General features: G+C 49.9%; 6 protein-coding genes across 6 annotated transcripts; 5 read left to right on the top strand and 1 right to left on the bottom strand.

Moving 5' to 3' along the window:
* Nucleotides 1–480: 480 nt before the first annotated feature.
* On the top strand, nt 481–2,292 carry BDQ94DRAFT_181403 (sugar porter family MFS transporter; the record flags this gene model as incomplete). The annotated part of the gene is made up of 3 exons (XM_026773877.1): nt 481–550; nt 610–1,748; nt 1,806–2,292. The coding sequence occupies 3 exons, from the start codon at nt 481–483 to the stop codon at nt 2,151–2,153; spliced, it is 1,557 nt and encodes a 518-aa protein (XP_026631030.1). The 3' UTR covers nt 2,154–2,292.
* A 1,282-nt stretch (nt 2,293–3,574) lies between these two features.
* BDQ94DRAFT_166233 (putative amidase) lies at nt 3,575–5,433 on the top strand (the record flags this gene model as incomplete). Its single annotated transcript, XM_026770496.1, has 5 exons — nt 3,575–3,757; nt 3,831–3,952; nt 4,004–4,071; nt 4,123–4,388; nt 4,447–5,433. 5 exons carry the CDS (start codon nt 3,575–3,577, stop codon nt 5,431–5,433), a joined length of 1,626 nt encoding a protein of 541 aa, XP_026631029.1.
* A 273-nt stretch (nt 5,434–5,706) lies between these two features.
* BDQ94DRAFT_135479 (HesA/MoeB/ThiF family protein) lies at nt 5,707–7,423 on the top strand. Its single transcript, XM_026764676.1, has 3 exons — nt 5,707–5,991; nt 6,054–6,267; nt 6,340–7,423. Exons 1-3 carry the CDS (start codon nt 5,763–5,765, stop codon nt 7,343–7,345), a joined length of 1,449 nt encoding a protein of 482 aa, XP_026631028.1. The 5' UTR covers nt 5,707–5,762; the 3' UTR covers nt 7,346–7,423.
* A 704-nt stretch (nt 7,424–8,127) lies between these two features.
* BDQ94DRAFT_135478 (uncharacterized protein) lies at nt 8,128–8,745 on the bottom strand. Its single transcript, XM_026764675.1, has one exon. The coding sequence runs from the start codon at nt 8,551–8,553 to the stop codon at nt 8,374–8,376; it is 180 nt and encodes a 59-aa protein (XP_026631027.1). The 5' UTR covers nt 8,554–8,745; the 3' UTR covers nt 8,128–8,373.
* Nucleotides 8,609–12,044, top strand: BDQ94DRAFT_166231 (uncharacterized protein; the record flags this gene model as incomplete). The annotated part of the gene is made up of 6 exons (XM_026770495.1): nt 8,609–8,763; nt 8,814–8,846; nt 8,902–10,240; nt 10,290–11,422; nt 11,493–11,849; nt 11,918–12,044. The coding sequence occupies 6 exons, from the start codon at nt 8,609–8,611 to the stop codon at nt 12,042–12,044; spliced, it is 3,144 nt and encodes a 1,047-aa protein (XP_026631026.1).
* Nucleotides 12,045–12,452: 408 nt separating this feature from the next.
* BDQ94DRAFT_166230 (short chain dehydrogenase/reductase) lies at nt 12,453–13,465 on the top strand (the record flags this gene model as incomplete). The annotated part of the gene is made up of 3 exons (XM_026770494.1): nt 12,453–12,852; nt 12,914–13,254; nt 13,319–13,465. The coding sequence occupies 3 exons, from the start codon at nt 12,453–12,455 to the stop codon at nt 13,463–13,465; spliced, it is 888 nt and encodes a 295-aa protein (XP_026631025.1).
* Between the last annotated feature and the right edge of the window lie 104 nt (nt 13,466–13,569).

Below are 13,569 nucleotides of genomic sequence, written 5' to 3'. Positions count from 1 at the left end.
CTGCTGGATCTTCCAGTCGCAGTCGAGTCGGTCTCTAGCGTAGTGCAGCAACGCTCCTCAGTGGACGGAAAAACCCGCCTAGCATCTCCGCACAATTTCTCCGGATGTATCCACCGTGGGCCACCAACTCACTCCATTCCCCCGGGATTGCTGGATCCAGCTTAATGTGCGGGGAGAGATGGGGTTTGTCTCTGCGGGTGTGCGGGTATCATGGTCGCTGATGTTTGGGGTTGTTCCCTCGCCAGGGCCTATCGGGTTTCTGCTCGGCCCAGCTGGTTTCTCTCTAGCATGCCCTCCTGCTTTCGGGATCTGCCCCTACACAGTTTAGTAAGATGGAGACGACTGTGATAAATATTCGAATGACCTCCGGGCAGTGAGACTCTCGGCTTCTCCTTTGATTCTCTTTCTTCCCCTGGGAATGCCCTGTGCTGCTAGGATCAATTGTCAATTGCCTACCAGTCTCTGGACAATTCTTCCACAATGAGTCTCCTCAAGAACTATCGTGTTTACCTCCTCACAGCAGTGGCCTACTCGGGGTCACTTCTTTTCGGTATGTATGCACTCGGGAATCGGAATACGCTCTTTGAACTAACGCCTGATGACTATTAGGCTATGATACGGGTGTTATGGGAAGTGTTCTTTCCCTGACCAGCTTCAAGGAAGATTTTGGGATACCTACTGGCTCTTCTGGTTTTGCGTCCTCCAAGAGCTCCGAAATCTCATCCAATGTCGTATCCTTGCTGACTGCGGGCTGCTTCTTCGGTGCCATCTTCGCTGCCCCCCTTAACGAGCGCATTGGCCGACGCTATGCACTGATGATCTTCACCGTCATATTTCTCATTGGAGCAGCTGTTCAAGTTGCATCGAAGCATCACATTGGACAGATCTATGGTGGCCGTGTCATAGCGGGCTTGGGAATTGGTGGAATGTCCAGTATCACGCCTGTGTTCGTGAGCGAGAACTGCCCCCCAAGCATTCGAGGCCGAGTTGCTGGGATGTTCCAGGAGTTCCTGGTCATTGGAAGCACCTTTGCCTATTGGCTGGACTATGGTGTCTCCCTGCACATTCCGTCAAGCACGAAGCAATGGCGTGTCCCAGTCGCTGTCCAGCTTATTCCTGGCGGTCTTATGCTACTCGGCCTTTTCTTCCTCAAAGAGTCTCCTCGTTGGCTGGCTGGCAAAGGACGCCATGAAGAAGCTCTTCAGTCACTCGCATACATCAGGAACGAGTCCCCTGATAGCGAGGAGATTCAGAAAGAGTTTGCTGAGATCCGAGCAGCCATCGATGAAGAGGTAGCAGCCACCGAAGGGCTGACTTACAAAGAGTTTATCCAGCCGAGTAACCTCAAACGCTTCGGTTTCGCCTTCACTCTCATGCTTTCACAACAATTCACGGGTACCAATTCGATCGGTTACTACGCTCCTGAGATCTTCCAAACTATCGGGCTTAGCGCGACTAACTCGTCTCTTTTTGCTACTGGCGTCTACGGAACTGTGAAGGTTGTCGCGACGGCTATCTTCCTATTTGTTGGTATCGACCGTTGGGGCCGTAAGCTCAGTCTGGTTGGCGGATCCATTTGGATGGCCAGCATGATGTTCATCATTGGCGCTGTATTGGCTACGCACCCGCCCGACACAAGCGCCAGTGGCGTCTCCCAGGCTTCTATCGCCATGGTGGTCATGATCTATCTCTACGTGATCGGCTATTCGGCTTCCTGGGGCCCTACCCCCTGGGTGTATGTGAGCGAGGTAAGAATACCGTTTCTGGAATCCACTTTGACACAAACCCTCTAACAGGCCTGACAGATCTTCCCAACCCGGCTACGTTCATACGGTGTCGGTCTGGCAGCCACATCCCAGTGGCTCTGGAGTTTCGTCGTCACTGAAATCACCCCCAAAGCCGTCCACAACATCGGCTGGCGCACATTCCTCATGTTTGGTATCTTCTGCGTTGCCATGTGTGTCTTCGTCATTGTCTTCGCCAAGGAGACCAAGGGCCGCAGTCTTGAGGATATGGACATCCTCTTCGGTGCTGTCAATGAGGCCGACCGCCGTGCTGCGGTGGAACATACCATGCACAAGCGCGGCTCCTCTCACATCGAGGACGTGGATGAGGAAACCGAGCGTGTTCGCCATGAGCAGGACAAGGTCTAGCTGGGCTAGATCGGTCCTTGTATGAATGAAATCAACCACCCGTCTTTGGGTATGACAGAATGGTTTAAAGTTGGGCAAATTAGCATAGATCTAGATGTTAGATGGCGGGGGCTTATATATCGGTCTTCATAGATGCGGGTTTTGTTTATTAGGATCTCGAGATGATTCTATCACCGGCTAAACTGATGTTGTGTGATACTATGCATGTTTTACTTTCCTCTTCCTTCGTCCACTAAATTGATTGTTCTGATAGACTTGTGTTTGTAATCCAGTTGGGTATGATCTGGAAAATTTCACTTCCAGCTACGGTAGACCCAGCCACCTCCTGATGTAGAAACCACACAAGGACAGTCAGTGGTGGACATACTAGGACATCCATCAAGACTAACGCCCCGTGTAAGGGACAAGCATCAAACAACGGGGCACCGAGTCTCTCTCCAAAAATCATAAGTGAGTAGTAGTACGGTTACAAGTAAGCCATCGATATCCAGACGATATAATCTCGGATAGCTGATAATGATCTTATTGACCACAATAATCCACTGAATAGAGAGAGCCTTTCTCAATAGTGTCTCAGACACGAGATTATAGCTAGACCGAATCCAATACTCAACCGGGAGAATAGTATCAAGACTAGGTAGCACCCAGTTCTGCAACCAATGTCCCAGATAATACCACACATCCGCTATTGACTGGCAATTGAAATAAACTTCTGAATAGGCTTTGCCACTGCTATTATTTGATTATTTGCTTCGTCACTATTTTCCTCGCTTAACCCTAACTACTCCGAGATAGAAGGGATAGTGCTATTCTTAGATGTGTTCGTGTTGGGCTGAGACATGTGGAAATTGTTGATGCCGATGGCACAGGTTGTGCTTTTCCTTTTTCTTGTTGGGTGGTTATCTTGCAAGATTAGGGATGTAGTGTAGTTGTTTTGAGTTTAGCATCTTCACATAAATTGGGGGGCTTTTTTTTGTGTGACGAGGAAATTATACAGATATTAGGTTCTGACAGGTCGACAACTCATCTATCTTAATTGAAGGTAAACGATGAGTACGGAGTACTGCAGATGTTAAATTAAAGTTAGCGGAAATAAGCAAAAACAGAGTGATCCTGCCATTCAACTATAATGGTTTGTTACTAACTTCGCTCGTTGACTCAGCCTTGAGGCTGAGCTGACGGCCAGTTGTCCCTTCCTTTTCCTTTTACTTCGCCCCTGCTTCAGTTAATCATCGATAATAAAGCTTTTGATAGTGTCTCATTACGGTGTCAAGTTGCGGTGAATAATAGGCCAGCTTAGTATATTAAGGTGAGCGAGAGAGTGACAGAATTCCATCTACTTTTCTATAAAATCTGCAACGATTGACCTCTTGTCTTATAACCTCATTCTGATCATCAAAAACATTGACTAGCCCTCAGAAATGTTGCTTGACCGGCTATACTGGGGCTTTGCGACTCTGTTCCTGTTACATTTTCTTACGCTGGCGGACGCGGCTTCACACAGCGCGAAAGACTGTCGGATCCCACGGCTGATTGAAGCAACGGCGGAGCAACTTCAACATGGTATCACGAAAAAGTGCTTCAATAGTGTTGATTTGGTCAAGGTTTGTGGCTCTCCTTTCCCGATTCAGTATTGTAATGCATGCGGTGTGTCTGTAGAGATACTGACGGTTACAGGCGCATATTGCTCGAATTAGTGAGATTGATGTGCAATTTGGCACGGTTCTCGAGTTGAACCCCGATGCGCTGAGTATAGCAAAACAGCTCGACCGCGAGAGGGATCAGGGGTATATCCGAGGGTAAGTTGCTCCATCTATGCTACTGGGTGGGTGGCTAATTGACTGTTGTAGTCCGTTGCATGGCCTGCCAGTCTTGCTCAAAGACATGATCGGCACGAAAGATAAAATGCAAACAGCAGGTACTTCCCTTAATCCTAATCAGGCCCATGCATTGGCTGACAATCTTCTAGCTGGCTCCTGGGCACTTGTTGGAGCTAAGGTTCCTGCTGATTCAACTGTGGCGGCGAAGCTCAGGGATAGTGGCCTGGTTATATTGGGCAAGACTAGCATGTCAGAATGGGCCAATTTTCGTTCGGTAAACTCGTCAAACGGTTGGAATGCGCGACGTGGCTATACGCTTGGAGCATACTATCCTGACCAGGACCCAAATGGAAGTTCGAGTGGTAGTGCTGTTGCGACTGATCTGGGGCTCACTATGTTTGCCCTGGGAACTGAGGTACGTCGAATATTGCCCTGCTTTTGATTGAAATAGGTATTGACTGTGGGAGAACCAGACCAGTGGGAGTATACTGCTTCCAAGCGAAAGAAACAACATTGTCGGGATCAAGCCAACAGTTGGACTTACCTCACGCTATATGGTCATTCCTCTTAGCGAGCGCCAGGACACCATTGGACCCTTGGCTCGGACAGTCAAAGACGCAGCCATGTTGTTGCAAGCCATTTCTGGTCCAGATGACAAGGATAATTATACCTCGGCTTCACCATTTGCAGCAAAGTTGCCCGACTACTTGGCAGCTTGCAAGCCTTCGGGGCTACAAGGCAAGCGAATTGGCATCCCTCGAAATGTCATTGAATACTTGGGTCCCGCAGGTGCTCCGATAGTTGCGGCATTCGAAAAAGCAGTCATCGTAATAAGCGCTGCAGGCGCTACCGTTGTGGATAATGCGAACTTCACAGCGTACAGTGACTTTTATGGCAGCCTGAAACCGGCCATGGTTGTGGCTGCTGACTTTTCGACGAACATCAAGGATTATCTGGGAGAATTGGAGCGGAACCCGAATAATATTCATAGCCTTGAGGATATTAGGAAGTTCACCCAGCATAACGCATTCGAGGGTTACCCGTCACGCGACACGGAGGTGTGGGATCAAACGATCGCCTTGGGCATAGACAACACATCTCCGGGCTTTTGGTCCCTGTATAAAGAGACTCTTTATTTCGGAGGGGAAGGTGGGCTATTAGGGGCTCTTTCTCGTGATAACCTCGACGCTGTCATTCTGCCTACTCTTGTAGGATTCGATATCCCCGCTGTTGTTGGTACCCCAGGTATCACTGTTCCCCTGGGAGCATATCCAGATGGCACACCAGTTGAATACAACACCCGCGGCGACCTGATCCAGCGTGCTCCCGGTGTTCCTTTTGGCATCAGCTTCTTGGGACAGAAATGGAGTGAAGAAAAGCTGATAGGGATGGCATATGTATTTGAGCAGCAGACACTCGTCCGTAATAAGCTCAAGCGACACTTAAAAGTGGATAGTTAGGTAGAATGTGTGTCATAGTCTCTGTGGATGTGTAGGGTAGAGTACCTCCATCCGGTTTTGGTGTTTGTATTCATCATTATATAGTCGTAATAAAGTGAAACCTTTCGGTTTTGTTAATGTGGAAGATGCAGTAGACTATCAGGCGGCACCTGTTCTACTAGCCTTACAATTCAGGTGTCAACAGGATGGCCAGAAAAGGTTTAGCCCCAGATAGCCCGATAAGATGGATGGAGAAAGTCTTCCGAGCGGGGTGCGCCTCCGTCAGGCATGCCGGAGCATACCTCAGACAGGGATTGTGGTTTCGAGATTCATAGACAATTTCTCTGTCCATGAACGGGCTCGAACAAACGTGCGCATCTTTGCGCACGCAGATTGCTGCTACTGAAGCCAAACTTGCCGACCTGAAGCGTGAGCTCGAAATTGCAGAACAGGCTGCCGCGAGCCACAACCAGAATGCAGCGGATGCTGAAGGAGGATCTGAGAGGAGATGGCCTCTCCTAGACGAAGAGTATAGACGCTATGGAAGGCAGATGATTGTGCCGCAGCTAGGGATACAAGGTTAGTAAAATACGTCTAGATTTGGGAGATCTAGGATTGCTGATGTTGCGTTCGCAACTCAGGGCAGCTGAAACTCCGGTCGGCGAAAGTGTTGATTGTAGGAGCTGGTGGATTGGGATGCCCGGCAGCTTTGTATCTTGCGGGAGCTGGCGTTGGTACTCTGGGACTTGTGGATGGAGATGCCGTGGAGTCTTCGAACCTTCACCGTCAGGTATTACATCGGACCAGGAATATTGGGAAGCTCAAGGTGGACAGTGCTATTGAGTACTTGAAGGAGTGAGTCAATACCTGTTCTTGGTATTCATGTATCACTCCTGCAGTATGCTGACTTTGGACTGCTAATTTTAGGCTGAACCCTCACTCCAAGTACATCGCTCACAGGGAGCATCTAGCGCCTGAAGCTGCCCCAGAGATCTTCAGCAACTACGACCTGATTCTCGATTGCACGGACAACCCTGCGACTCGATATCTCATCTCGGATACTGCGGTGCTCCTGGGTAAACCACTGGTGTCGGCCTCTGCACTTCGCACAGAAGGTCAACTAATGGTATTGAACAACCCTCCCCGACCTGCGGGCGACAAGACCGGAGGTCCTTGCTACCGCTGTGTGTTTCCGAAGCCGCCCCCGGCGAATACTGTCACAAGCTGCGCGGATGGGGGTATCGTGGGCCCCGTGGTGGGAACAATGGGCGTTCTGCAGGCTCTAGAAGCGATCAAGGTCATTACTGCGGATGAAACAACTACACCCCCACCGCCATCATTGCATATCTTTTCCGCATATTCTACACCTCTCTTCCGCACGATCAAACTTCGCTCTCGTCGGCCAAATTGCGCGGTGTGCTCTGCCGAGGCCAGCGTCACGGTGGATACTGTCCGCTCTGGCTCTACCGACTACATCTTCTTCTGTGGGACCACAGGTCCAGAGAACTTGCTCTCTCCCGAAGAGCGTATCACGCCGCTCGAGTATCGCACAAGGCATCATGACAAGGAGGAAAAGGAACCGACGATCATCGACGTCAGAGAGAAGGTCCAGTACGACATTTGCAGTCTGGAGAATAGCGTCAATATCCCGATATCCACGATCCTGGCTTCTGCGTCGAGTTCTATGAGTAACGGTGACTCGTTGGCTGATGGTGTGCCCGCGTTGCCTTCATGGGTGCCGCCGGACGTGGCGTCATCGCAGTCTACCGATCCCGTATATGTGGTGTGTCGACTGGGCAATGACTCCCAAGTAGCTGTTAAGAAACTGAAAGAGCTGGGATTGGATCAAGGAGGGAAGAGGGTCGTGGCTGATATTCGGGGAGGATTTCGTGCCTGGAAAGAGCAGGTTGATCCTGAGTGGCCTGAGTACTAGAGTTCATAGAATAGATAATCGTACTGTATGTAAATAGTTGTCAATGGATATGGCATATGACGCATTGTTGCAGTATCGCTATCAGATAGATCCTACTACCAAGATTTTTGAAATCATATACACGCGATAAATCAGGGGAACGGCAACTGGCAAAAAGGAGCAAAAAGAATGGATTTAAAAAACAAATCCCCTCGAAGGGATTCGTACCCACAATGCTATTGAAGATTGTGGAGACAAACAGTCGTGATGAGCCACCGCTCGACTATCGGGAGGCTAACATAAAAGAACGACTTTCGATAGTGCTTCTTGTTTCGACTAATTCTTGAGCTAGGATTGGAGTAGGAGTTCCTTCCAGGTCACCTGTCTCGACTGTCATGATCTCTGCTTTCCACACGAAGATTGAAGCTCACACTGGGTCTCTCTTAGCTCAAGAAAAAGCACTCACCTTCTCTCTTATCTTCTGCGCCCTTTTCCAGTGGAGTAGGCCAGTTCACCTCCCCATTTATTTGTCTGTCAAACACCAGACGTGACTGTTGATCAACTCCTCAACAGTTCAACTACTTCCAGCATAATGATGTCGATTCCTGCATGGCAGTGGGTCCATCCACCAAGCATCTGGGCAGTTCCAGTCATTCCAGCCAAATCCAGGCACCACGCGGCATCTCCGTTTAGTCTGGAGCCGTCTAGTTACCGAGATCCGAGCCTTGAATCTCACTTAAAGCTAGAAGAGCTGCTCTCATCCTCGCTACACTCTACATCCTCTGGAAAAGTGACCCATTCAACAACGAGCACACTTAGCTTATCGGTAAACAGAATGCAGCAAATCACCGACTCGGTGTAAAAACTGGTTGTGCTCTTGGCAGACGGCCCAAGGATCCACTTGGGAAAGTCGGCGGCCGATCGCCACTATTTCGACTGTCGCGAAGTTTAAACTTCTCCCTCTCTTGACTCTTTTCTTCCTTTGCCGAAGCAAGAGCGAAGCGAAAATCCCCCGCTGCCACACAAATCGTTGCCGGAGATATTCCAGCTTACGCAACTATCTGCTTCCTCCCCCTCGCCCAGTCCAATAGGCGTTCAACCTGCACTCTGCGAGAGTTTAGCCGAGTTGCATTTGGCGTCGCCGATCGGATCACGTGGTCTGGGGAAGTGAGGCCGTGGATGAGGGGCCGGCTCGAGCCCCGGATTTTTGGATCGATCCTATCTGACATTAAGGGGTGAGATCGAGCGAGAGGAACTTTGTCGTGGGTAGGTGTACATTTCACGATGGCAGCTCAGGTCGACTCGGACCAGTCTTCCTCTCGGGTCTTACCCGGCGAAGATGATGGACGACGGAACCGCGAATGGAAGCTCTTCAGCAAGCTGAAAAGGGCTTGGAAGAGCTTGGAACTGGATATGCCGACTCTGCTTCTCATGATGAAGTATGTTCTGTGTCTCTCAATTGTTGAGCTCGTATTGATTGATTTCGCAGGGGTGCCCTTGCACCAACAATTTGTGTAGCTATGTGAGCCCAGCCACAAACCTGTGCTTTCTATTCCAGACTAACAAACAAAATAAAGCTACCAAGCGGATGCTGTGGCATCGCTATTCAATACTGTCGGATATTTAGTGGCCATCATTTCCGTCTTGGGGTTCTCAATCATGCCTCGGGCCAAGTTCATTCAGATGATGGTCCTCGACGTGTTAGCTGTCTGTGTTGCATCCGCTGTTGCTCTACTCATGATGTACTCGTGCGTCAAGGCACGAGAACACTCCGAGTCTGCCTCTGCCGCCGCCGACGGAAGCACAGCATACAACTCGTCTGCTGCTGCCGTCAGTGGTGTTTGGTTGTTCTTTGAGATCTACCTGGTTCACACTTTTCGAGCCAAGTTTCAGCAGTTTCAGTTCCCTGTGATTATCTATTCGATCGTTGCCAATGTTGCATTTGTGTATGCTTCTAGGCTTGGGACCATGGCTGCTGCGATTGCGCTCGTCAAGAAATTGCTCGAAGCATGTCTGACCGGATTAGGTGTGGCAACGGGTGTCTCATTGTTCATACTTCCAAAGAGTACTAGAGGCATAGTCTTTAAGCAGATGGCAGGCTACATCGGCGCTCTGCGTGCTGCCCTCAATGCGCACACAGCCTATTTTGAGACGTTGGAAAAGGACGACATGTTCGGAAGGGCAGAGACGTACGATTCGACTGTAGAGAAGGTCACCGATAAGGGCAAGGTGTATAGCCCGGAGGCGCAGGCTATCCGTACAGCCTGTCAGAAAGTCACAGACCTTCATGCAAAAATCCATGGGGATCTGACATTCGCAAAGCGCGAAGTTGCAATTGGGAAGCTTGGGCCAGACGATCTCCAAGCCATCTTCCGACACCTGCGCCAGACCATGATACCCGTAGTCGGGTTAAGCTTTGTTGTTGACATATTCCAGCGCCTATCTGACTACAATAAATGGAACCAGCCCATCGACATGACCGAAACAGAGATCCCTGACCAGGTACGCCAGAGGGTCAGACAGGAGTGGAACGAGATCATGAGAGCAGTTCATGATCCTTTCAGCTCAATGATCCATACCATTGATGAGGGTCTACATCATGTTTCTCTTCAGCTTGAGCTAACCAAGCCACCAAAACCATCGAATGCGGGCAAAGAGTCGGAAGATGTCGAGGCAACAGCTAGTCCGAAACCGGGCGAGAAAGGCTTCGGCGAGTATTACGAGAAAAAGCTTCGCAACTTCAAGTACGCCAAGCGGGTTGCCTTGCGAACTTGGAGCGAAGAGAAGGGAATCATCCTGCCACCTGACTTTTTCGAGCACCCATCATCTGTACATTTGGATGTAGACGATATTCCTGATGATAAGTTTGGAGTCGGCCGAGACAGGAGCCGACGGCAGCTATACTTGATTCTCTATGTAAGCTTGTTCTCATACTTCATGTCGACTGATGCTGACTGTATCATAGGTGGAGCAGCTGCTCGAATCAACTGGCCATGTTGTCTATGATTTCATCCAGTTTGCGGACGAGAAGGTCGCAAGTGGGAAGCTCGCACGGAAGCGCCTCGTAATTCCTGGTTCAAAGCGTTTGCTGAAATGGCTTATTAGCGCTTTTAAGGCGGAGGATTCACATGAGGATGACAACTTAGGTGGCGACATCAACTCACAGAACAATATTCTTCAGTTGGGCGAGGCTTATAAGCACCGAAAGGATCCGGAACACCTGCCACCGGAGAATATGTTGCAGAAAATCGGTGACAAGATTCGCCTCATACCCACAGCATTGCGTTCGCCCGAATCGGCCTATGGCTTCCGAGTTGCATGTGCCACGATGACCGTCGCCGTGGTTTCTTTCCTTCATGACACGCAGGACTTCTTCGTCAAGCAGAGATTCGTTTGGGCCATGATCATGGTCAACCTCAGTATGTCGCCCACATCCGGGCAAAGCATATTCGGCTTCGTTCTCCGTCTCCTCGGTACGGTCCTGGCCATGGTGCTCAGTCTTTTGGCATGGTATATCCCGGGGCAGAAGACCCCTGGAATTATCGTATTTTTCTTCATCTTCTTGACGTGCGTTTTCTACGTACCGATCAAGATTTTCCGCTTCCGTATAATTGGAATCATCACCATCATCTCTACCTCGATGATCGTGGGGTATGAGCTCGAGGTGCGTAAGATTGGAGAGCAGGTGGCCGCTTCCAATGGACAGCAGTACTATCCCATCTACCTCCTGGGCCCGTACCGACTGGCCACTGTGAGCGCTGGTATAGCCGTGGCCTTTATCTGGACATTCTTCCCCTATCCGATCTCGGAACACTCTGTCCTACGCCAGAGTTTGGGAGCCTCCTTGTACCTCCTAGCCAATTACTACTCCGTTATCCACGAGACCGTGTCTGCGCGCATGCGTGGCGATGAGGGTGATCTGGCACTGAAGACATCATCGGGTCGCCGGCTCCTGAAGGCGCGTAATAAGGTGTTCTCAAAGCAAATGCTAATGCTGAACAACCTCCGCACGTATGCCGGCTTTCTGAACTGGGAAGTCGCCATCGGCGGTCGGTTTCCCAAAAAACGGTACAATAGTATCATAACTTGCATTGAGAAGTGCGTATCCCACACCATCCACTATCCCCTCACTGCACATCGTGAAAGCCCAAATACTAACTACCACCAGCATCGTAAGCTACCTCAGTCTTCTAGGCTACGCCTCCGACACCCTCCTCCAACTCGACGGCGATGACGAGTCCGACTCCGCCTGGCTCCACGACTTCAAGAGACTAGTCGCCAGCGCCCGCGTCACAACCCACGAGATCACTACCTTACTATGTCTTTTATCCGCAAGCATAACAAATCGTCAACCGCTGCCTCCGTATCTAAAAGCACCTCGTCCATATGGTTTCTCCAAGCGTCTGGAGGCACTAGACAAAGACATTCTGAGTCTGCGACACATCGCGGAGCCAGGATTCGCTACGTTTTCCGTGCTGCAGATCTCGACACGCTGCATCGTGGGTGATGTGGAGAGATTGATGAGGTGAGTGGGCTTGTCTATTATCATTTGTTGGGATGAGACCGCTAACGAGCGTTATTCGTATGATATAGGGACGTCAAAGCCCTAGTAGGCGAGCTGGACTTCTCGTTCCATGCTATAAGCACAGCGCATAGTGCTAAGTCTTCGGCGGAGGTATCCCGGCTTTCGAGACCGCCGTCACGCGATAAGATGGATTAATTGATTGATTGATTGACGAGGCATGAGTGATTAATTAATTAATTAATTGTATATACCCGATAGATGTTTTGGTGTTGTTGCCATATTGTTAAGGAATATCGATGGCATTCGTACTAATTGATAGTATATACAAACTGGCATACTTGAAGCGAACCAGAGGAAATTGTGCACCATATCTCGAATATAGGAATCCAAACAAACATTATACTTAATCGGACACAAGATTCATGAGTAGATATAACCCCCCTTTCCATAATGGCGTGCGTAAAACCACTACTAATAACCGATAACCCCGCATCTCCTCATCATCCCCTCTCCTGCCTCATCACACCATTTACTTACTCTATAACTACTGTAATCATACTTACTCAACCCAGCCCAACCACACCTCCAAGTAACAACTATACAATGACCCAACCCAAAACAATCCTCATAACCGGCGCCGCCGGGGGCATTGGCCTCGCCACATCCCGGCATTTCAACACCCTCCACCCCTCCAGTACCATAATCCTCACTGATCTGCCCACTCACCAAGAGGCCACTGAGTCCTTGATTCAGAGTACATTCCCGCACCCGGAAAAGGCAGTCTTTCTCCCCGCTAACATCCTGGACTGGAGCCGAATGACACATCTATTCAGAACGATTGCACAGAAATACGGCGGCGTGGATGTGGTGGTTGCGAATGCGGGGATGATGGAGTCTACGCCTGTTCTAGATTTGGATGATGTTGATGAGGAGACGGGGGAGTTGAGGGAGAGTTTGGAGGCAAGGAGGGTGGTGGATGTTAATCTGATGGGGACTTTGAATAGTATGAATGCCTTTCTTTTCTTCTTTTGTGCTCTAGGGTGTGAGGTGCTAATGGGGTGAAGCCCTGCGATTGGCGATGTATCACATGAAAGAGAAGGAGAAGAAGAACGGATCAATTGTGCTGTTGGCTTCTACGTCGGGTTATTTTGGAGGCACGGGTGTCACAGCTTATGTGGCTTCCAAGCATGGTGTTGTGGGATTGCTTCGGGCGTCGCAAGTGACGGCGCAGAAGTATGGCATCCGTGTTAATGCCGTTGCACCATTCATGACCCCAACTAGAATGACGGCTGGTTTGTCTCAAAGCTGGCAGGATGCTGGGCTCGAGGCGAACACTCCTGAACGGGTGGCGGAGGTTATTGAGCAGGTCGGGATGGATACGGCCCGGAGGGGCTCTTGTATGCTGGTGAGTGCACCGAATAGCAGGAGTGATTGTGATGTACAGTCGCACTAAGGGGTTTATGTGCTAGGTTGCTGGAAGATTTCTCAGGGAGATGGAGTCGACGAGGATGGCATTGCTCCCGTCATGGCTAGGTCAAGATGTTGCGGATTTCATGGCGAAAGCAATGAAATTCATTGCAGACATCGGAGGCTATGTGCTTCCTGCTCGACTATAGAGAGATTGGTTACATGCATTCACGTGAAGGAAGTGTTTTTCTGGGATGGCATGGAGCCACTCTTTTACAGCGCTCATTAGATCACTGCTCCGGGGTTAAGTCAC

This window comes from Aspergillus welwitschiae (assembly GCF_003344945.1).
Source record: "Aspergillus welwitschiae strain CBS 139.54b unplaced genomic scaffold BDQ94scaffold_3, whole genome shotgun sequence".
In the NCBI taxonomy this organism is placed as follows: Eukaryota; Fungi; Ascomycota; class Eurotiomycetes; order Eurotiales; family Aspergillaceae; genus Aspergillus; species Aspergillus welwitschiae.
The sequence above is the reverse complement of the archived record's forward strand: the minus strand, read 5'-3'. Positions and strand labels throughout refer to the sequence as shown.

What these genes read in the sequence shown, in the direction of transcription:
- BDQ94DRAFT_135479 (XM_026764676.1), top strand. Translation starts at nt 5,763, where the DNA reads ATGAACGGGCTCGAACAAACGTGCGCATCTTTGCGCACGCAGATTGCT. An exon ending in GCCGCAGCTAGGGATACAAG is followed by an intron (nt 5,992 to 6,053) that starts GTTAGTAAAATA and finishes TTCGCAACTCAG; the next exon opens with GGCAGCTGAAACTCCGGTCG. An exon ending in GCTATTGAGTACTTGAAGGA is followed by an intron (nt 6,268 to 6,339) that starts GTGAGTCAATAC and finishes TGCTAATTTTAG; the next exon opens with GCTGAACCCTCACTCCAAGT.
- BDQ94DRAFT_135478 (XM_026764675.1), bottom strand. Translation starts at nt 8,553, where the DNA reads ATGTCAGATAGGATCGATCCAAAAATCCGGGGCTCGAGCCGGCCCCTC.